The following is a 24975-nucleotide window of genomic DNA, read 5'->3' on the forward strand; positions in this document are numbered from 1 at the left end:
ACCTAAATGCTGTTTTACCAAAATCAACCTGAGACTTTTGGAGGTTAAACAGGAACAAACATTCTGAGATCTGACAAAATACTGCAAAGCACAGATTCACAAAGACTCAGAAAATGTAGGAAGGTCCTGTAAACAAAGTCTGCTAATGTGTTGACCCACTCATATAAGAGACGTCCTTCCAACCAGAGAACAGTTTATAATGCTGAGCTCTGCAGAGCCCAGTGATAAATCTGAGGGTGATAAACTGTGTTTTAACAGTGTTCTTAAACAGATTTAACAGACTACTCTCCTTGTTTGTGTCGTATCACAGAAGTCTTAATTCTTCAGTTTTTATCTTTTAATTTCATTTTTTAACACTTTAGTCTCAGTCAGTGATTTGTTGTCAGTAATTCCAAAAACATCGTCCTGTTTATCGTATTGGAAATCAGTTGTACAAAAACTAGTTTTAAACTTCTGTTTCTATGAAAATAACGTGAGCACATAAATTATTTAAATTCTCTCTAAACGAGTCATTAAGAATTTTGTTGTACTTGTTTAGTTAAAATGTATTAATGTTATACCCCCATTAATACATTTTAACTAAACAAGTACAACAAAATTCTCTTGCTCCTTTTGATGAAAATGTCACAGCTGACTCGTGTTGCCCTGGTGATCAGCACTCTCTCCTCTCTGATCTGTTGTCCTCCCTCCTCTCTTGTCTCTCTCCTGGTCCCCAATCAGCCTCACTCTGTTCACCTGTTGCCTCTCCTTTTATATGCTCCATTCACCTGTCCTTCTCTGCCAGATTGTCTCTCGCTTCACTTGAGCAACAAGCCACTCTCTGGCCTAGATAATCTGTGTATCGAGTTTGAGTTCTGTTGTGTGTTTTTGGGATTTTATATTTATTCTCCGAGTGTCTGAGTTTCTGTTTGTTTTTGACACTTTGTTGCCTCCCTTCACGGCAGCAGTGTTCCAGAGGACGCCTGTCTATTTTTCTCTATTCAGTAAGTGACTTTTGTACTCTCTGCATGCAGATTAAGAACTTTGTGGAATGATTATTTAAGAAGAGGATTTTAGCGCAAGTCTCTGGATAAGTGTTTGAGTTTCCTTCTCCCCTGCATCTTTTCAGTTGATACTTTCCTTTAGTTGTAACTTTGTTTAAGTCCTTCTGTGTTTTGTCTCCCTGGTTACTTCCAGATGCTTTTAGTTGCACTTTTATTTACAGAAGTGTGGTAGAGGATAGAGTCTGACAGTGGTGAAAAAAAAACATTATTTTGATGTTGTAATTACATAATATAAAGACCTGCTACAATCAGATGATGATTTTGATGATTTTAATGCTTTCACACAAAACAACACTTTTGTTTGTTTATTTCGTGTTTGGGATTTTAAGTTATTTTCAGATCTTCAAGAAAAAGTTATACCTAATTATCTCTGATATAAACAAATTCATAGCGGGTTATATATTAGACTGGGAGTCAAAAGACAGATGCAGGACAGTAAATACTGTTGTCCAAAGACAAATGACAGCTATAATCACTGATAAACAGCAGAACTTTAGAAGGCCTCTGATCTGCTTCTATGTGATAACACTAGTTACGTTTGGTCACGCCTAAAAAAAAAAAAAAAAACATCAATAAAATATAAAAAAGCAGTTTGATGGTCAAAAATAATGTTTGTTGAACATTCAAGGCTTCAGTTTGAAGTGGTTTAAACATCATGATCAGACACAACCACTAATAAAGTGTGAAAAGTTTAAAGTCCTTTCTCCTGATCAGTTTACAATTATCACCATAGTTTGTGTGAGTTTCACCATCATCACCATCAAAGCTTGTATCCAGTGATGAAGTTTAAGAAACATCAGTGACAATATTGACCTTGGTAGAAAAATCAGCCCTTGTTCATGCAGTTTATCAGACTGTAGAGACAAACAGCCTTAGTGATCATTTAGGTTGGAGGACTTGTTCAAACACACCTTCACCTTCCTGTCTGTGTATAAACCTACATTTCTCACACTGCTTTGATGATCTGACAGAAAGAAACAGGTCTGCAGTTTTTGTTGGAAGCCACATTGTGAAGGACAGAAGGCAAAAATTTCAGTCCACAGCCTGTTTCAGATAAGCAATAAAAGCAGATTGTACAGTGTATTTACATTAATGATTAAGCAGTTTAACATGTGGCTAAAAGTGAAAACAGCCTCTGACAATACTGAACAGAGTCATAGCTCCACTACAGAGAGAGAGATCATTGACTGGATCACACTGTAGAGGACGTTTAGACAAGATGAAGGCAAATTTAATTTGAGAGTCTTTCCTTTAAGGACAATTTGAGAACTGAGGAAATGGCTGAGAATACGAAGAAGTAAAGGAGAAAAATGTTGGTGAGTTTTTTCTTTAAGAAAACTTTAGACACCAAAGGAAATGGCTGAGACTTAAGTGCATGGAAACACAGTCCATGTGAACATATTAGGATTCACATACACTTCTCTCACACAATCTGTCTTCTCTGTCCAAAATGTCAAAATATCTTATACATTGTGACTTTTATCATATATTTATCTGGAAACCAGCTGCCTACATAAGGAATATGTTTTGTTCTGATTAAAGAGAAGAATGTTAAACTGTAAATGACAAACACCATCAGCATTTTTATCTAATGTAACACATGACTGAGGAAAGAGAAAGTGAAAGTAGAATTTTACATTGTCGATCAGAACTAAGACGACATTAAAGAGAAAAAGAACTCTGCTGAAGACTTTACACTGAAAGTTGAGGAGACAATAATTTGGTGAGTTTTGTTTTTGAACTTTAACTCACAAATGGCTGAGAAGATTGAACTTTTTGAACGTTTCTTGAGCTGCCATGTGTGTAGAGAGACTTTCAGAGATCCTGTGTCTCTGAGCTGCAACCACAGGTTTTGTTCAAGCTGCTTGCAACAATTCTGGGAACGAGCTGAAAACAAAAACTGTCCTATTTGTAAAAGAAAATCTTCAAAGGACTTCCCAATTGTGGACTTTGCACTAAAAGAACTGGCGGATTCCTTTGCTGGGAGACTGAAACTTGTCTCATCTGAGACAGAAAGACAAGTAAAAAGATGGAAGGTGTTGTGTCATAAACATCGAGAAGAACCTAAATTGTTCTGTAAGGATGAAAATAAGGCTCTATGTCATGCCTGTGATTTTCCTCACCACCAGAGTCACAAAGTGGTTCCTATAGAAGAGGGGTGCCCACACTTTTTTGGCTTGTGAGCTACTTATAAAATGACCAAGTCAAAATGATCTACCTACTATCTTAATACAAAACTTTTATTTATTTATGAATATATTGTGAATTCTTTATATGCAAAATATATGTTTGTGTAGCTTGCATAACTACATGAACCCACCCCGCTATCTTGCTAGAGTTTTGCAGCACTTGGCATGGTGGTATGTACGCGCATGTGCGGTGACCCATGTGTCAGAAAAGGTCAGATGTCAGACTGGCTACCCTGTACATAAATCAAGTGACAAATTTCATAGTGAGGACGGATGATGGGCTGACATGTACTTTGTTAATTCCTTGCGATCTACCCACACTACCTTTGCGATCGACCGGTTGATCGCGATCGACTTGTTGGGTACCCCTGCTATAGAAGAAGCAGTCAGTGACCTGAAGCAGCACCTGAAATCTGACTTAAAGTCTCTACAGGACAAGAGAGACAAATACAAACAAGTGGAGAAAACATACAATGAAATGATTCAAACCTCCAAGAAGCAACTGTCCTTGTTAAACTGGCCTTGTTATGTGTGTTGTGTAGAGATGTCTGATAAATGTGTAAATAAATATGTATATAATTCACTGTAAATACTGAGCACCAGGTAGCCACAGCAACAGTGACAAGCCATTTTATTTTACTAATTTTTCTCCTGTGTTGGGTTAGGATTTTAGGTTATGCATCCTGTCTTTTTATTTTGGGGCTTGGTTAGATATGGTAAGGTTGGTAGATCTATTAGTGTTTGGAGCACTGCTAACCTCTGAAGTAAATAAATTGCTACGGTTTGGTTTTTGGAACACTTGCTGGTCTTGCTGGTTTTGCTTGGAAATGGAAAGGGGAGATTACATTGTATTATGTTTAGGTTCACTAGACCAGGGGCATAACAAAGCCATACTGAACCTGCTGCCACCTCAACAGGACTCTGGATAATATCGCTGGATAAGCTGAGTCATATTCCAGTAATCCAGCTGCAATCTACCATTCTAGCTTAGTAATCAACTCTAGACCTGATTCATCTATGTGAAGTGTAATTAAACACACAAGTAAAAAACTAAAAGCCTTCAACAGCTGATTGTGTTCGAGTGGAGAAAGCGACCGAGAGGAGACAGAAGAAAGCAAAGGTTAAAAAAGGACATCTTCCTTATAGAACTCTGAACTGTGTTACCACAAATTCATTTTATGTCCTACTGGTACCAGATTTTAAGGAAAACCTGTTTACACATGGCAATGTAAAGTTTTTTCTTCCATGATACATGAATTTCATACCATGTCAGCTTACCTGCAAAATTACAGACAAAGCAGTGCACTGTTGTTAGAATAGTTATGTCTCGTGTCTCGTCTTGGTGCTATATGACACAGGCCTCGCCGATACACTCCCGACAGGAACGTTGGCTAAAGGGCGTCTCCCTCTTGTGGCCAACATCGGTAACAACACTTCATCAAAGCTCACTGTGTTGTCTGTGTGCAGAAGACTGAAGTGTAGATATCTCCAAATAAGGTAAACTAGTAAATCAAATGTGCCAAAAGAACAGTGTAGAATATGAATTTAAGGTACAATGGGGTTAAATAAACAACAAGCCCTGGCCTGTTTTAATTCACTGCCCTCACATAGCTTGACATCTGATTTTATTTACAGAAACATTAGAGGTCAAAATATCTTATACATTGTGACTTTTATCATAGTTTTGTTCGGAAACCAGCTGCCTACACAAGGAATATGTTTTTTTCAATTTAAGAGAAGAATGTAAAACTTCAAATGACTTCCTCACAAACTCGATCTGCTGGTGACAAAGTAGCATTACAGCATTTTAATGTAATGTAACACATGACTGAGAAAAAAGAAAGTGAAGGTAGATTTTGACATTGTCGATTATAACTAAGATGACATTAAAGAGAAAAAGAACTGTACTGAAGACTTTACACTGAAAGTTAAGGAGACAATCATTTGGTGAGTCTTGTTCTTGAAGTTTAACTAACAAATGGCTGAGAAGATTGGACTTTTTAAAAGTTACCTGAGCTGCCATGTGTGTTCAGAGACTTTCAGAGATCCTGTGTCTCTGAGCTGCAACCACAGGTTTTGTTCAAGCTGCCTGCAACAATTCTGGAAACAAGCTAAAAACAAAAACTGTCCCATTTGTAAAAGAAAATACACTAAGAAGTTTCCAATTGTGGATTTTACACTAAAAGAACTGGCTGATTCCTTCGCTGGGAGACTGAAAGTTGAATCATCTGAGACAGAAAAGGGAGAAGAGAGGAAACTAATGGTGTGTGATAAACATCAAGAAGAACCTAGATTGTTCTGTGAGGATGAAGACAGAGCTGTGTGCAGTGCCTGTGAGTTTTCCCTCCACCAGAGTCACAAAGTGGTTCCTATAGAACAAGCAGTCAGTGACCTGAAGCAGCAGCTAAAATCTGACTTAAAGTCTCTACAGGACAAGAGGAACAAATACAAACAAGTGGAGAAAACATACAATGAAATGATTGAACACTCCAAGAAGCAGCTGTTGTCCACAGAGAAGCAGATCAGAGCAGAGTTCAACAAGCTCCACCAGTTCCTGAAAGAGGAAGAGGAGTCCAGACTGGCAGCTCTGAGGGAGGAAGAGGAGCAGAAGGGGAAGACTATCAGCACAGAGATGAAGAAGATTCAGGAGCAGATCTCCTCTCTGTCAGTCAGTATCTGTGCTGTTGAAGAAGATCTGCAGAAACACAACGTGCCATTCCTCAGCAGTTATAAACCCACTCAGACCAGAGCCAGAGTCCAGTGCTCACTGTCAGATCCACAGCTGCTCTCAGGAGCACTGATAGATGTGGCCAAACACCTGGGCAACCTTTCCTTCAGAGTCTGGGACAAGATGAAGGACAAGGTCCACTTCAGTCCTGTCATCCTGGACCCAAACACTGCAAACCCCTGGCTCTGTCTTTCTGATGATCTGACCAGTGTGAGAAATGGAGACACAGACCTGCAGCTCCCTGATAATCCAGAGAGATGCACTAATTATTCTAATGTTCTGGGCTCTGAGGGCTTCAGCTCAGGGAAACACAGCTGGGAGGTGGAGGTGGGAGACCATCCTGACTGGAATGTGGGTTTGGCAAAAGAATCAGTTGACAGGAAGGGAGAACTATATGTCTCACCAGATTATGGATTCTGCTGTTTCTGCACACTCTTGGGTTTCTACCGAAAGACTGTTTACTGATTAATTGTAGCTGTTATTTTTACTTAAATAAGTGATTTCTTCACACAAGAATTAATACTTAGTCGTAACATACGCTTGTATTGCACAAGCACCTGCTTTTGCAAAACATAACCAGCTAAAGTTTACAAATTCCACATTTCACTTATATTAGCTTCGCTAGCTTAGCAGTTAAACATTAGCAATGGCTTCTCTGTCTCCCTCTGTCTCTCCTTCTCTCACTTGCTCGGTGTGTCTCATGTTCAGTTTTTCCTCTGCCTCCTTTAGTGATAATGGTATATGTAACAAGTGTAAGGTTTTTGCAGCTTTGGAGGCGAGGCTCACGGAATTGGAAGCACGGCTCCGCACCATGGAAAACAACTCCGCTAGTCAGGCCCCGGTAGCTGGTGCGGGCCGACCTAGCGTAGCCCCTGCTAGCTGTCCCCCGGCAGTTCCCGAGCAGCCGGGAAGCCAGTCCGGCTGGGTGACGGTTCGTAAGAGATCTAATGCTAAACAGACGCCCGAGGTTCACCACCAGTCGGTTCATGTTTCCAATCGATTTTCCCCACTCAGCGACACACCCGCTGAGAAACCAACTCTGGTAATTGGCAGCTCCATAGTCAGAAACGTGAAGTTAGAGACTCCAGCGGCCGTAGTCAAATGTCTTCCTGGGGCCAGAGCGGGCGACGTTGAATCATATTTGAAACTCCTGGCTAAGGATAAACGTAAATATAGTAATATTATTATTCACGTGGGAGTTAATGACGCCCGATTACGCAAATCGGAGGTCACTAAAATGAATGTTGAATCGGTGTGTAACTTTGCAAAAACAATGTCGGACTCCGTAATTTTCTCTGGTCCCCTGCCAAATCTGACCAGTGACGACATGTACACCCGCATGTCGTCATTCAACCGCTGGCTGTCTAGGTGGTGTCCAGCAAACGATGTGGGCTACATAGACAATTGGAAACGTTTTTGGGGAAAACCTAGGCTTATTAGGAGAGATGGCATCCATCCTACTTTAGATGGTGCAGCTTTCTTATCCAGAAATATGGCTGGTTTTATTAAACAACCAAAAGTATGACAATCCAGAGTTAAGCCTAGGATGCAGAGATCCTGTCCTACACGCCTCTCTGCAGTATCCTTACAACCGTCACCCCCCCACAACTCCCACATACCTATAGAGACTGTGTCTGTTCCCCGACCTAAATTACATAAAGTAAATATGACAACAAGAGGAGTTAATCATAATAACCTAATAAAAGTTAAGACTACTCCTCTTACAGAACAAAACCCCAAAACTATTAAATGTGGATTATTAAATATCAGATCTCTCTCTTCTAAATCTCTGTTAGTAAATGACTTAATAAGCGATCATCAATTCGATTTATTTTGTCTCACTGAAACTTGGTTGCAGCAGGAAGAATATGTCAGTCTAAATGAGTCAACCCCCCCAAGTCATATTAATTATCATGTTCCTAGAAGCACAGGCCGAGGTGGAGGAGTTGCAGCAATCTTCCATTGTAGCTTATCAATAAACCCTAGACCTAAACATAGCTATAACTCATTTGAAAGCCTTACTCTTAGCCTTTCACACCCAAACTGGAAAACTCAAAAACCACTATTATTTGTTATCGTGTACCGTCCTCCAGTCCCTTACTCAGAGTTTTTGATTGAATTTTCTGATTTTCTAGCTGATTTAGTGCTTAGTACAGATAAAGTCATTATAGTGGGTGACTTTAACATTCATGTAGATGCTGACAGTAACTGTCTGAGCACTGCGTTTAATTCATTATTAGATTCAATTGGTTTTTCCCAAAATGTAAATAAACCCACTCACTGTTTTAGTCACACGTTAGACCTTGTCCTTACGTTACTATTAGAGAAAGTATTCACCAGATCCTCCCCCCAAAAATTACAGATAGATCTTCATGTACAGCAGTGCTAGAATCATGGATAAGGCCCCACTCCCTGTTAGACTGCTTTTTACCCATAGATCTCTCTGAGCTAACTTCAATTATTACCTCATCTAAACCAACAACCTGTCTGCTAGACCCTATTCCAACTAAGCTGCTCAAGGAAGCTTTACCCTTAATAGATACGTTCATATTAGATATCATCAATCTATCTTTAGAAACAGGCTATGTACCACAGGCCTATAAGGTAGCTGTAATTAAACCATTACTTAAAAAACCCTGTCTTGACCCAGGTGTTTTAGCCAATTACAGACCAATATCTAATCTCCCCTTTATTTCTAAAATAATTGAAAAAGTAGTCGCAAAACAATTATGTGATCACCTTCATAGGAATAATTTGTATGAAGAGTTTCAGTCAGGATTTAGAGTTCATCATAGTACAGAAACAGCACTGGTAAAAGTCACCAACGATCTTCTCATGGCCTCAGATAATGGACTCATCTCTATACTTGTTCTGTTAGATCTTAGTGCCGCATTTGATACCATTGATCATAACATTTTATTACAGAGACTGGAACATGAAATTGGAATTACAGGAACTGCACTAGGTTGGTTTAAATCTTATCTGTCTGATAGATTTCAATTTGTTCATGTTAATGATGAATCCTCCATGCACACAAAGGTTAGCTATGGAGTTCCACAAGGCTCTGTGTTAGGACCAATACTTTTTACTTTATATATGTCTCCTTTAGGCAACATTATTAGAAAACACTCCATAAATTTCCACTGCTATGCTGATGATACCCAGCTATATTTATCTATGGAACCAGATGAAAATAATCAGTTAATAAAGCTTCAAGCATGCCTACAAGACATAAAGGCCTGGATGTCCCACAATTTTTTACTTTTAAACTCAGACAAAACTGAAGTCATAGTATTTGGGCCCAAAAATCTCAGAGATATGATGTCCAACCATATTGTTACCCTAGATGGCATAAGTCTGGCCTCCAGTACTACTGCAAGGAACCTTGGAGTTATTTTTGATCAGGATCTGTCCTTTAAGTCACATATAAAACAAATCTCTAGAACAGCCTTCTTCCACCTACGGAACATTGCCAAAATTAGGAGCATACTGTCTCAAAGTGATGCCGAAAAACTGGTCCATGCATTTGTTACTTCTAGGTTGGACTACTGTAATTCCCTACTTTCAGGATGCCCCAGTAACTCCCTAAAGAGCCTGCAATTAATCCAAAATGCTGCAGCAAGAGTGCTGACTGGAACTAGCAAGAGAGATCATATTTCACCTTCACTAGCTTCTCTCCATTGGCTTCCTATTAAATTTAGAATAGAATTTAAAACCCTGCTTCTTACATATAAAGCTCTGAATGGTCAGGCTCCATCATATATAGAAGATCTCATAGCACCATATCATCCCAGTAGACCACTTCGCTCTCAGAATGCAGGCCTACTTGTGGTTCCCAGAATTTCCAAAAGTAGAATGGGAGGTAAAGCCTTTAGCTATCAAGCTCCTCTCTTGTGGAACCAGCTCCCAGTTCAGATTCGGGAAGCAGACACCCTCTCTACTTTTAAGTCTAGGCTTAAAACCTTCCTTTTTAATAAAGCATATAGTTAGTTATAGTTATGCTGCCATAGGCTTAGACTGCTGGGGGACCCACCCCCCAATGCACTGAGCTCCTTTCCTCCTCTTGACCATCTCTCCTCTCCTCTCACCCCGCAATTGTCACCACTGTATGTCATTAACTCTGTGTGTTCTCTACCGTAGTTGTCTTTGTCCTCCTCTGTCCCCCTCTCTCTGTCCCTTTCTGCAGGTGTCCCCAGCTTTGAAGCTGTGTGTCTTCCAGCGTGCAGCTACTGGTCCTACCAATTTGCCCGATGTTTTGTTGTTGCTTTTTGTTGCTCTGTTCTTTTCTCTCTCCCCTTTCCACTCACCCCAACCGGTCGAGGCAGATGGCCGTCCACCCTGAGCCTGGTTCTGCTGGAGGTTTCTTCCGTTAAAGGGAGTGTTTCCTCTCCACTGTTGCCTATGGCTTGCTCCAGGGGGAATTGTTGGGTTCTCTTTATATATCTTTATAATCTTGACTTTATTCTGTAAAGTGCCCTGAGATGACTTTGTTGTGAATTGGCGCTATATAAATAAAGTTGAATTGAAAAGTTGAATTGAATTGAATTGGTGTTTATTGTATAGGAAAAGAAAATACACTAATGGAGTTGGTGAAACTGTTACAGTGAAGAAGATTCTCCAGAGGATCAGAGTCCAGCTGGACTATGACAGAGGGGAGGTGTCCTTCTATGACCCTGAAGACATGAGTCTCATCTACACTCACAGAGACACTTTCACTGAGAAACTCTTCCCATATTTCAGTGTTGGAGAAGCTGCTGATGCCAAAACCACTGATATTAAAATCTGTCAAACTGAGATTTTTCAGTCATGTTCAGAAATGTGAAATAACTGCTACATTTTTTAAATCATGAAACATGTTTCTGCTTCTTCTTGCCTTTTATTATTGGTAAAAAAAAAAAAAAAACTTAGTTTTAATTTACCTCATTTAGTTTAATGTTTACTCACTTTCTTATTGTTCTGAAGTAGAAAGTTCTAAGTGAAAATATTACTACAGCTAAAATATTTTATGTAGTTTTACTTCAGTCACTTTTTTTAAAATAATAATTGAAATGATGGTTCATTCATTTTCTTTAACCATCTTTACCAAACTTTAACATGGCCACAAATCAAAGCTGTTTCTGACCCCTGATTAAATTGTTCTGCTGAAGAGTGACTTCAGTTTTGTTCACACTTTATTTTCACTTATTTGTTGTCCATTATAACACACACTCACTGGCCACTTTATTAGGTACACCTGTACACTCTAATGCAATCCAATACAGCAGCTCTGCCATGAATTCTACTTTTAAAATGTTAGAATTTCTCAGTGTTTAATTTGAAAGTGTCAGAAATGTGATCATTTTGTTTCAGAAATGTGAGTTAAATGTCACAACTTTCACCATCAAAGTGTTTGTAGAACAGTTGTTAGTAGTTTATGTCTCTCTGAAATCATCATAACTTCACTCAAACATTTTGCATCTTTTTTCTTCAAACATATGTGATTAGGTTTCACGAGTCTTTTAATAGTTTTTACTCAGTCTCTGTGTCTGAATTACTGTAAATAAACCAAACTGGTTTTTAAACTAAAATTTACAAAACAAAAAACAAAGTTACTGCTTAATATTCTGTATAGTTTGACTTCAATGTCTGTAATAAAGTAATAAGCTCTGCTACCTCCAGCTTTGCCTCCTGTCTTTTTCTTCAGTGCCACTGTCTCTAAGTCGAACAACATCGCTGGTCTCACCACCGTCTTGAACATCTTTCCTTTCATTCTTGCTGATACTCTTTTATCACACAACACACCTGACACTTTTCTCCACCCGTTCCAACCTGCCTGCACTCGCCTCTTCACCTCTTTTCCACACTCTCCGTTGACCCTAAGTACTTAAAGTCCTGCACCTTCTTCACGTCTGCTCCCTGTAACCTCACTGTTCCACTTGGGTCCCTCTCATTCACACACATGTATTCTGTCTTACTGCGGCTAAGCTTCATTCCTGTTTTCCAGAGCAGACCTCCACCTCTCTAGATTTTCCTCCACCTGCTCCCTGCTCTCACTACAATTCACAATGTCATCTGCAAACATCATAGTCCAACCACCATCTGTCCTTCTGCTGATGTTGATTAAGTTGCTAAATTGTCTTTATGTTAGCTTAACGTAAAATGGTAATGTCACGTAATATGGTTTGAATTTATTGTTTTGTCTGTGTTTACTTTTTATAGCTCTTACGTTGGTTTGAGGGAAAGGATAAAGAAAATAAACTATTATCAGACCATCAGTAAGGCTTCATATTTCTGACTGGATGCTACATGTTTGAAAAATATTCTGATTGTCTGATAATGTGACGGATGCTGCTTCATGGTTTTTAATAAATTTATTTAGTGTTAAGCATAAGTTTTCCCACCTCTTAAAATAAGCATGTATCCACAATAGAATCTGACAGTTCAATAAGAAGCTTTTTCTCATGTGTTCTGCCCTCTGTTTGACTGCATTTCCAACTGCTAAAAGCCTTTATGTTAAGTTTTATGTACAGAGTTTTGTGTACTGCAGTTCCCCCTTCTGCTCAGACAACAGCAGTAATTTTAGAGCTTTGAATTCTCCTCAGAGGTACAGGAGCGTGGTAGAGGACAGAGTGTGACTGACAGTGGTGGAAAAAGAAATTATTAGTCTGATGTTGTAATTACCTAATACAAAGACCTGCTACAATCAGTACTACAGTAACCTTTGCACAAGTGTTTGTGCAGAGGACGATTAATCTGATTTCTCCTCCACCTCTGACTTATTTTGGAAACATGAGTCACAAATTTGAACTGTACAATGACAGAAAATCTGCTTCCTACTTTGTTTGCTGTGTTCATGTCTCTGCAGAATAAAAATGTTGACGGCACAGGAGGAGAGAGGAAACGAGAGAGAGAGAAAACGGTTTATACACAAAGGAAGTTTCATTTCAAAAAAGTTGTATTTTTAAAAAACACTGGAGTCAAACATATTAAAATAATTGGGGTAAAATGAGATCTGATGACATACATGTATTTTAATGATTCAGTCAGTTTGTTTCCACTTTTCGTTTATTTTCTGTTTGGGATTTTAAGTTTTTTTTTTTTTTCAGATCTCAAGGAAGCTTTACCCTTAATAGATACGTTCATATTAGATATCATCAATCTATCTTTAGAAACAGGCTATGTACCACAGGCCTATAAGGTAGCTGTAATTAAACCATTACTTAAAAAACCCTGTCTTGACCCAGGTGTTTTAGCCAATTACAGACCAATATCTAATCTCCCCTTTATTTCTAAAATAATTGAAAAAGTAGTCGCAAAACAATTATGTGATCACCTTCATAGGAATAATTTGTATGAAGAGTTTCAGTCAGGATTTAGAGTTCATCATAGTACAGAAACAGCACTGGTAAAAGTCACCAACGATCTTCTCATGGCCTCAGATAATGGACTCATCTCTATACTTGTTCTGTTAGATCTTAGTGCCGCATTTGATACCATTGATCATAACATTTTATTACAGAGACTGGAACATGAAATTGGAATTACAGGAACTGCACTAGGTTGGTTTAAATCTTATCTGTCTGATAGATTTCAATTTGTTCATGTTAATGATGAATCCTCCATGCACACAAAGGTTAGCTATGGAGTTCCACAAGGCTCTGTGTTAGGACCAATACTTTTTACTTTATATATGTCTCCTTTAGGCAACATTATTAGAAAACACTCCATAAATTTCCACTGCTATGCTGATGATACCCAGCTATATTTATCTATGGAACCAGATGAAAATAATCAGTTAATAAAGCTTCAAGCATGCCTACAAGACATAAAGGCCTGGATGTCCCACAATTTTTTACTTTTAAACTCAGACAAAACTGAAGTCATAGTATTTGGGCCCAAAAATCTCAGAGATATGATGTCCAACCATATTGTTACCCTAGATGGCATAAGTCTGGCCTCCAGTACTACTGCAAGGAACCTTGGAGTTATTTTTGATCAGGATCTGTCCTTTAAGTCACATATAAAACAAATCTCTAGAACAGCCTTCTTCCACCTACGGAACATTGCCAAAATTAGGAGCATACTGTCTCAAAGTGATGCCGAAAAACTGGTCCATGCATTTGTTACTTCTAGGTTGGACTACTGTAATTCCCTACTTTCAGGATGCCCCAGTAACTCCCTAAAGAGCCTGCAATTAATCCAAAATGCTGCAGCAAGAGTGCTGACTGGAACTAGCAAGAGAGATCATATTTCACCTTCACTAGCTTCTCTCCATTGGCTTCCTATTAAATTTAGAATAGAATTTAAAACCCTGCTTCTTACATATAAAGCTCTGAATGGTCAGGCTCCATCATATATAGAAGATCTCATAGCACCATATCATCCCAGTAGACCACTTCGCTCTCAGAATGCAGGCCTACTTGTGGTTCCCAGAATTTCCAAAAGTAGAATGGGAGGTAAAGCCTTTAGCTATCAAGCTCCTCTCTTGTGGAACCAGCTCCCAGTTCAGATTCGGGAAGCAGACACCCTCTCTACTTTTAAGTCTAGGCTTAAAACCTTCCTTTTTAATAAAGCATATAGTTAGTTATAGTTATGCTGCCATAGGCTTAGACTGCTGGGGGACCCACCCCCCAATGCACTGAGCTCCTTTCCTCCTCTTGACCATCTCTCCTCTCCTCTCACCCCGCAATTGTCACCACTGTATGTCATTAACTCTGTGTGTTCTCTACCGTAGTTGTCTTTGTCCTCCTCTGTCCCCCTCTCTCTGTCCCTTTCTGCAGGTGTCCCCAGCTTTGAAGCTGTGTGTCTTCCAGCGTGCAGCTACTGGTCCTACCAATTTGCCCGATGTTTTGTTGTTGCTTTTTGTTGCTCTGTTCTTTTCTCTCTCCCCTTTCCACTCACCCCAACCGGTCGAGGCAGATGGCCGTCCACCCTGAGCCTGGTTCTGCTGGAGGTTTCTTCCGTTAAAGGGAGTGTTTCCTCTCCACTGTTGCCTATGGCTTGCTCCAGGGGGAATTGTTGGGTTCTCTTTATATATCTTTATAATCTTGACTTTATTCTGTAAAGTGCCCTGAGATGACTTTGTTGTGAATTGGCGCTATATAAATAAAGTTGAATTGAAAAGTTGAATTGAATTGAATTGGTGTTTATTGTATAGGAAAAGAAAATACACTAATGGAGTTGGTGAAACTGTTACAGTGAAGAAGATTCTCCAGAGGATCAGAGTCCAGCTGGACTATGACAGAGGGGAGGTGTCCTTCTATGACCCTGAAGACATGAGTCTCATCTACACTCACAGAGACACTTTCACTGAGAAACTCTTCCCATATTTCAGTGTTGGAGAAGCTGCTGATGCCAAAACCACTGATATTAAAATCTGTCAAACTGAGATTTTTCAGTCATGTTCAGAAATGTGAAATAACTGCTACATTTTTTAAATCATGAAACATGTTTCTGCTTCTTCTTGCCTTTTATTATTGGTAAAAAAAAAAAAAAAACTTAGTTTTAATTTACCTCATTTAGTTTAATGTTTACTCACTTTCTTATTGTTCTGAAGTAGAAAGTTCTAAGTGAAAATATTACTACAGCTAAAATATTTTATGTAGTTTTACTTCAGTCACTGTTTTTAAAATAATAATTGAAATGATGGTTCATTCATTTTCTTTAACCATCTTTACCAAACTTTAACATGGCCACAAATCAAAGCTGTTTCTGACCCCTGATTAAATTGTTCTGCTGAAGAGTGACTTCAGTTTTGTTCACACTTTATTTTCACTTATTTGTTGTCCATTATAACACACACTCACTGGCCACTTTATTAGGTACACCTGTACACTCTAATGCAATCCAATACAGCAGCTCTGCCATGAATTCTACTTTTAAAATGTTAGAATTTCTCAGTGTTTAATTTGAAAGTGTCAGAAATGTGATCATTTTGTTTCAGAAATGTGAGTTAAATGTCACAACTTTCACCATCAAAGTGTTTGTAGAACAGTTGTTAGTAGTTTATGTCTCTCTGAAATCATCATAACTTCACTCAAACATTTTGCATCTTTTTTCTTCAAACATATGTGATTAGGTTTCACGAGTCTTTTAATAGTTTTTACTCAGTCTCTGTGTCTGAATTACTGTAAATAAACCAAACTGGTTTTTAAACTAAAATTTACAAAACAAAAAACAAAGTTACTGCTTAATATTCTGTATAGTTTGACTTCAATGTCTGTAATAAAGTAATAAGCTCTGCTACCTCCAGCTTTGCCTCCTGTCTTTTTCTTCAGTGCCACTGTCTCTAAGTCGAACAACATCGCTGGTCTCACCACCGTCTTGAACATCTTTCCTTTCATTCTTGCTGATACTCTTTTATCACACAACACACCTGACACTTTTCTCCACCCGTTCCAACCTGCCTGCACTCGCCTCTTCACCTCTTTTCCACACTCTCCGTTGACCCTAAGTACTTAAAGTCCTGCACCTTCTTCACGTCTGCTCCCTGTAACCTCACTGTTCCACTTGGGTCCCTCTCATTCACACACATGTATTCTGTCTTACTGCGGCTAAGCTTCATTCCTGTTTTCCAGAGCAGACCTCCACCTCTCTAGATTTTCCTCCACCTGCTCCCTGCTCTCACTACAATTCACAATGTCATCTGCAAACATCATAGTCCAACCACCATCTGTCCTTCTGCTGATGTTGATTAAGTTGCTAAATTGTCTTTATGTTAGCTTAACGTAAAATGGTAATGTCACGTAATATGGTTTGAATTTATTGTTTTGTCTGTGTTTACTTTTTATAGCTCTTACGTTGGTTTGAGGGAAAGGATAAAGAAAATAAACTATTATCAGACCATCAGTAAGGCTTCATATTTCTGACTGGATGCTACATGTTTGAAAAATATTCTGATTGTCTGATAATGTGACGGATGCTGCTTCATGGTTTTTAATAAATTTATTTAGTGTTAAGCATAAGTTTTCCCACCTCTTAAAATAAGCATGTATCCACAATAGAATCTGACAGTTCAATAAGAAGCTTTTTCTCATGTGTTCTGCCCTCTGTTTGACTGCATTTCCAACTGCTAAAAGCCTTTATGTTAAGTTTTATGTACAGAGTTTTGTGTACTGCAGTTCCCCCTTCTGCTCAGACAACAGCAGTAATTTTAGAGCTTTGAATTCTCCTCAGAGGTACAGGAGCGTGGTAGAGGACAGAGTGTGACTGACAGTGGTGGAAAAAGAAATTATTAGTCTGATGTTGTAATTACCTAATACAAAGACCTGCTACAATCAGTACTACAGTAACCTTTGCACAAGTGTTTGTGCAGAGGACGATTAATCTGATTTCTCCTCCACCTCTGACTTATTTTGGAAACATGAGTCACAAATTTGAACTGTACAATGACAGAAAATCTGCTTCCTACTTTGTTTGCTGTGTTCATGTCTCTGCAGAATAAAAATGGTGACGGCACAGGAGGAGAGAGGAAACGAGAGAGAGAGAAAACGGTTTATACACAAAGGAAGTTTCATTTCAAAAAAGTTGTATTTTTAAAAAACACTGGAGTCAAACATATTAAAATAATTGGGGTAAAATGAGATCTGATGACATACATGTATTTTAATGATTCAGTCAGTTTGTTTCCACTTTTCGTTTATTTTCTGTTTGGGATTTTAAGTTTTTTTTTTTTTCAGATCTTCAAGTACCTGATCATCTCTGATATAAACATACTTATAGTAGATTATAAATTAGACCGGTAGTCAAGAGACAGATGCAGGACAGTAAATAGTGTTGTCCAAAGGCGAATGAGAGCTGTAATCACTGATAAATAGCAGAACTTTAGAAGGCCTCTGATCTCCTCCTATGTGATAACACTAGTTAGGTTTGGTCACACCTCAAAAAAAATATCCATGAAATATAAAAAAGCAGTTTCATGATAGAAAATAAAGTTTGTGGAACATTCAGGGCTTCAGTTTGAATATGAGTGGTTTAAACATCATGATCAGACACAACCACTAATAAAGTGTGAAAAGTTTAAAGTCCTTTCTCCTGAGTTTGATGTCAGTTTACAATTATCACCATAGTTTGTGAGAGTTTCACCATCATCACCATCAAAGCTTGTATCCAGTGTGTGAAGTTTAAGAAACAACAGTGACAATATTGACCTTGGTAGAAAAATCAGCCCTTGTTCATGCAGCTTATCAGAGTGTAGAGACAAACAGCCTTAGTGATCATTTAGGTTGGAGGACTTGTTCAAACACACCTTCACCTTCCTGTCTGTGTATAAACCTACATTTCTCACACTGCTTTGATGATCTGACAGAAAGAAACAGGTCTGCAGTTTTTGTTGGAAGCCACATTCTGAAGGACAGACGGCACAAAGTTCAGTCCACAGCCTGTTTCAGATAAGCAATAAAAGCAGATTGTACAGTGTATTTACATTAATGATTAAGCAGTTTAACATGTGGCTAAAAGTGAAAACAGCCTCTGACAATACTGAACAGAGTCATAGCTCCACTACAGAGAGAGAGATCATTGACTGGATCACACTGTAGAGGACGTTTAGACAAGATGAAGGCAAATTATATTTGTGAGTCTTTCCTTTAAGGACAATTTGAGAACTGAGGAAATGGCTGAGAATACGAAGAAGTAAAGGAGGAAAATGTTGGGGAGTTATTTCTTTAAGAAAACTTTAGACACCAAAGGAAATGGCTGAGACTTAAGTGCATGGAAAAACAGTCCATGTGAACATATTAGGATTCACATACACCTCTCTCACACAATTTGTCTTCTCTGTCCAAAATGTCAAAATATCTTATACATTGTGACTTTTATCATATATTTATCTGGAAACCAGCTGCCTACATAAGGAATATTTTTTGTTCTGATTAAAGAAAAGAATGTTAAACTCTAATTAACAAACACCATCAACACATTAATCTAATGTAACACATGACTGAAGAAAAAGAAAGTGAAAGTAGATTTTGACATTGTTGATCAGAACTAAGATGACATTAGAGAGAAAAAGAACTCTGCTGAAGACTTTACAGTGAAAGTTGAGGAGACAATAATTTGGTGAGTTTTGTTCTTAAAGTTTAACTCACAAATGGCTGAGAAGATTGTACTTTTAGAAAGTTTCCTGAGCTGCCATGTGTGTTCAGAGACTTTCAGAGATCCTGTGTCTCTGAGCTGCAACCACAGCTTCTGTTCAAGCTGCCTGCATAAATTTTGGGAACAAGCTAAAAACAAAATCTGTCCCATTTGTAAAAGAAAGTCTACAAAAGATTATTTGCTAGTGAATTTTCCACTGAAGGAACTGGCTGATTCTTTTGCTGAGAGACTGAAAGCTGAATCATCTGAGAAAAGAGAGAAGAAGAAAGTAATGGTGGTGTGTGATAAACATGAAGATGAACCTAGATTGTTCTGTGAGGATGAAGACAGAGCTGTTTGTCCTGTCTGTGGGTTATCTCTCCACCAGAGTCACAAAGTGGTTCCTATAGAACAAGCAGTCAGTGACCTGAAGGAGCAGCTGAAATCTGACTTAAAGTCTCTACAGGACAAGAGGCACAAATACAAACAAGTGGAGAAAACATACAATGAAATGATTGAACACTCCAAGAAGCAGCTGTTGTCCACAGAGAAGCAGATCAGAGCAGAGTTCAACAAGCTCCACCAGTTCCTGAAAGAGGAAGAGGAGTCCAGACTGGCAGCTCTCAGGGAGGAAGAGGAGCAGAAGGGGAAGACTATCAGCTCAGAGATGAAGAAGATTCAGGAGCAGATCTCCTCTCTGTCAGTCAGTATCTGTGCTGTTGAAGAAGACCTGCAGAAACACAACGTGCCATTCCTCAGCAGTTATAAACCCACTCAGACCAGAGCCAGAGTCCAGTGCTCACTGTCAGATCCACAGCTGCTCTCAGGAGCACTGATAGATGTGGCCAAACACCTGGGCAACCTGTCCTTCAGAGTCTGGGACAAGATGAAGGACAAGGTCCACTTCAGTCCTGTCATCCTGGACCCAAACACTGCAAACCCCTGTCTCTATCTGTCTGACGATCTGACCAGTGCGAGACGTAGAGACACAAGGCAGCAGCTCCCTGATAATCCAGAGAGATGCACTAATTATTCTAATGTTCTGGGCTCTGAGGGCTTCAGCTCAGGGAAACACAGCTGGGAGGTGGAGGTGGGAGACCATCCTGTCTGGAATGTGGGTTTAGCTAAAGAATCAGCTGACAGGAAGGGGGAACGAACTGCTTCACCAGGTTATGGAGTCTGGTGTTTATTGCATCGTGATGGAAAATACACTAATGGAGTTGGTAAAACTGTGACAGTGAAGAAGATTCTCCAGAGGATCAGAGTCCAGCTGGACTATGACAGAGGGGAGGTGTCCTTCTATGACCCTGAAGACATGACTCACATCTACACTCACAGAGACACTTTCACTGAGAAACTCTTCCCATATTTTGATGTTGGAAAAGCTGCTGATGCCAAAACCACTGATATTAAAATCTGTCAAGCTGAGATTTAACAGTTCTAAGTGAAAATATTATTACACCTAAAATGTTTTATGTAGTTTTACTTCAGTGAGTGTTTTTAAAATAATACATGGAAATGATGGTTCATTTATTTTTTTAACCATCTTTACCAAACTTTAACATGGCTACAATTCAAGGCTGTTTCTGACCCCTGATTAAATTGTTCTGGTCAAGAGTGACTTCTGATATATTCACAGTTTCTCCTCTGAACATGTCCAAACCACCTCAATCTGGCCTCTCTGACTTTATCTCCAAAACATCTAACATGAGCTGTCCCTCTGATGTACTCGTTCCTGATCCTGTCCATCCTCGTCACCCCCAAAGAGAACCTCAACATCATCTAAGATTAAAAATTCATAGTTTATGAATCCGCAGCTTCTTTATTTGCTTCTTGCTTCATAAGCTGTTTGTACAGAATGAGCTCTGCTTAATAAACTGGTTCCACTGGTCAAAGTGTGTCTGTAATTTACATTATCAAAGTAATTTCACCTTCCTTCTTCGTGTTTTTTTTTTTTTTTTCATGGGTCGTAGAATATTTCCTGCCTCCACACAGTCTCATCCATCTGTAATAACTGCAGCCTGATGAAGATTAAAAACCACCAGCATGTTACAGTAATTCCCAGGAAAAAACACTTTTTACCTGGGAATTAAAAATGATGCTTATGATATAAATGTTCCAAACAAATAAAATACATTTCCTATAGCGAAACAACAGAAAGGGATATATATTCTTGTTTACAGATAATTTCAGACACACATTAGGGCCTTTTGTTTTTTATTGTTACTGACCTGTAAACAACAGTAAAATTATGAGACCAGACATTGGCTTGTTTTCTTTCCTTACTTCAGCCAGACTGATGTAGAGAGTGAGCCTGAGGCCACTTCAACTGTCTCACCTGGGTGATGAAGCCCCCTGTGGCATAATCGTGTACTACCTCTCCAAACAGATATTCAAAAGAAATACTCCAAATTATTTTTGTGTGTGGGTGCAAAACCTCTATTATCCTCTTGCCACCATGCTTGAAAAGTTTTCTAGGGTAAACACTGGCCTCGTTATGTGTGTGTTGTGTAGAGATGTCTGATAAATGTGTAAATAAATATGTATATAATTCACTGTAAATACTGAGCACCAGGTAGCCACAGCAACAGTGACAAGCCATTTTATTTTACTAATTTTTCTCCTGTGTTGGGTTAGGATTTTAGGTTCTGCATCCTGTCTTTTATTTTGGGGCTTGGTTAGATATGGTAAGGTTGGTAGATCTATTAGTGTTTGGAGCACTGCTAACCTCTGAAGTAAATAAATTGCTACGGTTTGGTTTTTGGAACACTTGCTGGTCTTGCTGGTTTTGCTTGGAAATGGAAAGGGGAGATTACATTGTATTATGTTTAGGTTCCCTAGACCAGGGGCATAACAAAGCCATACTGAACCTGCTGCCACCTCAACAGGACTCTGGATAATATCGCTGGATAAGCTGAGTCATATTCCAGTAATGATCACATTCATAGAAGTGTACACCGAGGTGGAGGGTGAGCTGCAATCTCCCATTGTAGCTTAGTAATCAACTCTAGATCTGATTCATCTATGTGAAGTGTAACTGAACAAAAGTAAAAAACTAAAAGCCTTCAACAGCTGATTGTGTTCAATTGGAGAAAGAGAGACGAGACAGAAGAAAGCAAAGGTTAAAAAAAGGACATCTTCCTTATAGAACTCTGAACTGTGTTACCACAAATTAATTTTATGTCCTACTTGTACCAGATTTTAAGGAAAACCTGTTTACACATGGCAATGTAAAGTATTTTCTTCCATTTAAAAACACAATCTGCTGTCTACACATATAGTAACTTTAGATTATGTAGCTGTAAAACACTTGACAGAAACACGTAGACAGGATCTTGTGGCTTCTCTCTTTACTAACAAAGCTGCAAAATTACACACAGAGCAGTGCACTGTTGTTAGCATAGTTCTGTCTCGTCTCAGCGCTGTATGACAGTGTGTCGGCGCTGCCTGTACACTCCGACAGGGACACATTTAACACATAACTAGTAGCAAAAGAATACATTTTGGCACCAATAATAAACCAACACTACTGTAACATCAGTCCTCACACCTAAAATGTGTTTAGTTACATGCAAGGCAATTTAGAAAGGTGTCAATCAATTGTATCGCCACAAGGTTCGATTACTAATGTAAAAATTAGCTTAACTGCTGCTTGGTCATCACTAATATCTAACTCGTGCCAATACAAACTGAATGGCAGCAAACAGCCAACTTTCCCACTTCACTCATAACCCTCTGCTTTATAGGATACATGAATCCTGTATTTCATACCATGTCAGCTTACCTGCAAAATTACAGACAAATCAGTACACTGTTGTTAAAATGGTTAAGTCTCGTCTCGGCGCTATGTGACACAGGCCTCGCCGATACACTCCCGACAGGAACGTTGGCTAAAGGGCGTCTCCCTCTTGTGGCCAACATCGGTAACAACACTTCATCAAAGCTCACTGTGTTGTCTGTGTGCAGAAGACTGAAGTGTAGAAATCTCAAAATAAGGTAAACTAGTAAATCAAATGTGCCAAAAGAACAGTGTAGAATATGAACTTAAGGTACAATGGGGTTAAATAAACAATATGTGTTTAAAAAAAAAAAAGCCCTGGCCTGTTTTAAGTCACTGCCCTCACATAGCTTGACATCTGATTTTATTTACAGAAACATTAGAGGTCAAAATATCTTATACATTGTGACTTTTAACATATTTTTGTTCGGAAACCAGCTGCCTACACAAGGAATATGTTTTTTTCAATTTAAGAGGAAAAACTTCAAATGACTTCCTCACAAACTCGATCTGCTGGTGACAAAGTAGCATTACAGCATTTTAATGTAATGTAACACATGACTGAGAAAAAAGAAAGTGAAGGTATATTTTGACATTGTCGATTATAACTAAAACGACATTAAAGAGAAAAAGAACTCTGCTGAAGACTGTACACTGAAAGTTAAGGAGACAATCATTTCAGTTCCTGAAAGAGGAAGAGGAGTCCAGACTGGCAGCTCTGAGGGAGGAAGAGGAGCAGAAGGGGAAGACTATCAGCACAGAGATGAAGACGATTCAGGAGCAGATCTCCTCTCTGTCAGTCAGTATCTGTGCTGTTGAAGAAGACCTGCAGAAACACAACGTGCCATTCCCCAGCAGTTATAAACCCACTCAGACCAGAGTCCAGTGCTCACTGTCAGATCCACAGCTGCTCTCAGGAGCACTGATAGATGTGGCCAAACACCTGGGCAACCTGTCCTTCAGAGTCTGGGAGAACTTGAAGGACAAGGTCCACTTCAGTCCTGTCATCCTGGACCCAAACACTGCAAACCCTCGTCTCTATCTGTCTGATGATCTGACCAGTGTGAGACGTGGAGACACAAAGCAGCAGCTCCCTGATAATCCAGAGAGATACACTGAATATGCCAGTGTTCTGGGCTCTGAGGGCTTCAGCTCAGGGAAACACAGCTGGGAGGTGGAGGTGGGAGACCATCCTGTCTGGAATGTGGGTTTGGCTAAAGAATCAGCTGACAGGAAGGGGGAACGAACTGCTTCACCAGGTTTTGGAGTCTGGTGTTTATTGCATCGTGATGGAAAATACACTAATGGAGTTGGTAAAACTGTGACAGTGAAGAAGATTCTCCAGAGGATCAGAGTCCAGCTGGACTGTGACAGAGGGAAGGTGTCCTTCTATGACCCTGAAGACATGAGTCTCATCTACACTCACAGAGACACTTTCACTGAGAAACTCTTCCCATATTTCAGTGTTGGAGAAGCTGCTGATGCCAAAACCACTGATATTAAAATTTGTCAAACAGAGAATTTTCTGGCATGTTCAGAAATGTGAAATAACTGCTACATTATTTAAATCATGAAAAATGTTTCTGCTTCTTCTTGCCTTTTATTATTGGTTAAAAAAAAACTTAGTTTTAATTTACCTCATTTACCAATACAGCAGCTCTGCCATTAATTCTACTTTTACAATGTTAGAATTTCTCAGTGTTTAATTTGAAAGTGTCAGAAATGTGATCATTTTGTTTCAGAGATGTGAGTTAAATGTCACAACTTTCACCATCAAAGTGTTTGTAGAACAGTTGTTAGTAGTTTATGTCTCTCTGAAATCATCATAACTTCACTCAAACATTTTGCTTTTTTTTCTTCAAACATATGTGATTAGGTTTCACGAGTCTTTTAATAGTTTTTACTCAGTCTCTGTGTCTGAAATACTGTTAATAAACCAAACTGGTTTTTAAACTAAAATTTACAAAGCAAAAAACAAAGTTACTGCTTAATATTCTGTATAGTTTGACTTCAATGTCTGTAATAAAGTAATAAGCTCTGCTACCTCCAGCTTTGCCTCCTGTCTTTTCTTCAGTGCCACTGTCTCTAAGTCGAACAACATCTCTGGTTTCACCACCGTCTTGAACATCTTTCCTTTCATTCTTGCTGATACTCTTTTATCACACAACACACCTGACACTTTTC

General features: G+C 39.0%; 3 protein-coding genes across 3 annotated transcripts; all 3 read left to right on the forward strand.

Annotated features, from left to right (window-relative positions):
* Positions 1–3222: 3222 nt before the first annotated feature.
* Positions 3223–10847, forward strand: LOC137136732 (nuclear factor 7, ovary-like). Its single transcript, XM_067522399.1, has 2 exons — positions 3223–6376; positions 10506–10847. Exons 1-2 carry the CDS (start codon positions 5211–5213, stop codon positions 10780–10782), a joined length of 1443 nt encoding a protein of 480 aa, XP_067378500.1. The 5' UTR covers positions 3223–5210; the 3' UTR covers positions 10783–10847.
* Positions 10848–18809: 7962 nt separating this feature from the next.
* LOC137136829 (zinc-binding protein A33-like) lies at positions 18810–21294 on the forward strand. The gene has a single exon (XM_067522572.1). The coding sequence runs from the start codon at positions 19030–19032 to the stop codon at positions 20446–20448; it is 1419 nt and encodes a 472-aa protein (XP_067378673.1). The 5' UTR covers positions 18810–19029; the 3' UTR covers positions 20449–21294.
* A 2054-nt stretch (positions 21295–23348) lies between these two features.
* On the forward strand, positions 23349–24840 carry LOC137136174 (nuclear factor 7, brain-like). The gene is made up of 2 exons (XM_067521307.1): positions 23349–23373; positions 23484–24840. The coding sequence occupies exons 1-2, from the start codon at positions 23349–23351 to the stop codon at positions 24335–24337; spliced, it is 879 nt and encodes a 292-aa protein (XP_067377408.1). The 3' UTR covers positions 24338–24840.
* Positions 24841–24975: the final 135 nt, after the last annotated feature.

The sequence above is a fragment of the Channa argus genome, chromosome 11, assembly GCF_033026475.1.
Source record: "Channa argus isolate prfri chromosome 11, Channa argus male v1.0, whole genome shotgun sequence".
Classification (NCBI taxonomy): Eukaryota; Metazoa; Chordata; class Actinopteri; order Anabantiformes; family Channidae; genus Channa; species Channa argus.

What these genes read in the sequence shown, in the direction of transcription:
- LOC137136174 (XM_067521307.1), top strand. Translation starts at nt 23,349, where the DNA reads ATGACTGAGAAAAAAGAAAGTGAAG. An exon ending in TGAGAAAAAAGAAAGTGAAG is followed by an intron (nt 23,374 to 23,483) that starts GTATATTTTGAC and finishes AGTTCCTGAAAG; the next exon opens with AGGAAGAGGAGTCCAGACTG.
- LOC137136829 (XM_067522572.1), top strand. Translation starts at nt 19,030, where the DNA reads ATGGCTGAGAAGATTGTACTTTTAGAAAGTTTCCTGAGCTGCCATGTG.
- LOC137136732 (XM_067522399.1), top strand. Translation starts at nt 5,211, where the DNA reads ATGGCTGAGAAGATTGGACTTTTTAAAAGTTACCTGAGCTGCCATGTG. An exon ending in GTCTCACCAGATTATGGATT is followed by an intron (nt 6,377 to 10,505) that starts CTGCTGTTTCTG and finishes AATTGAATTGAA; the next exon opens with TTGGTGTTTATTGTATAGGA.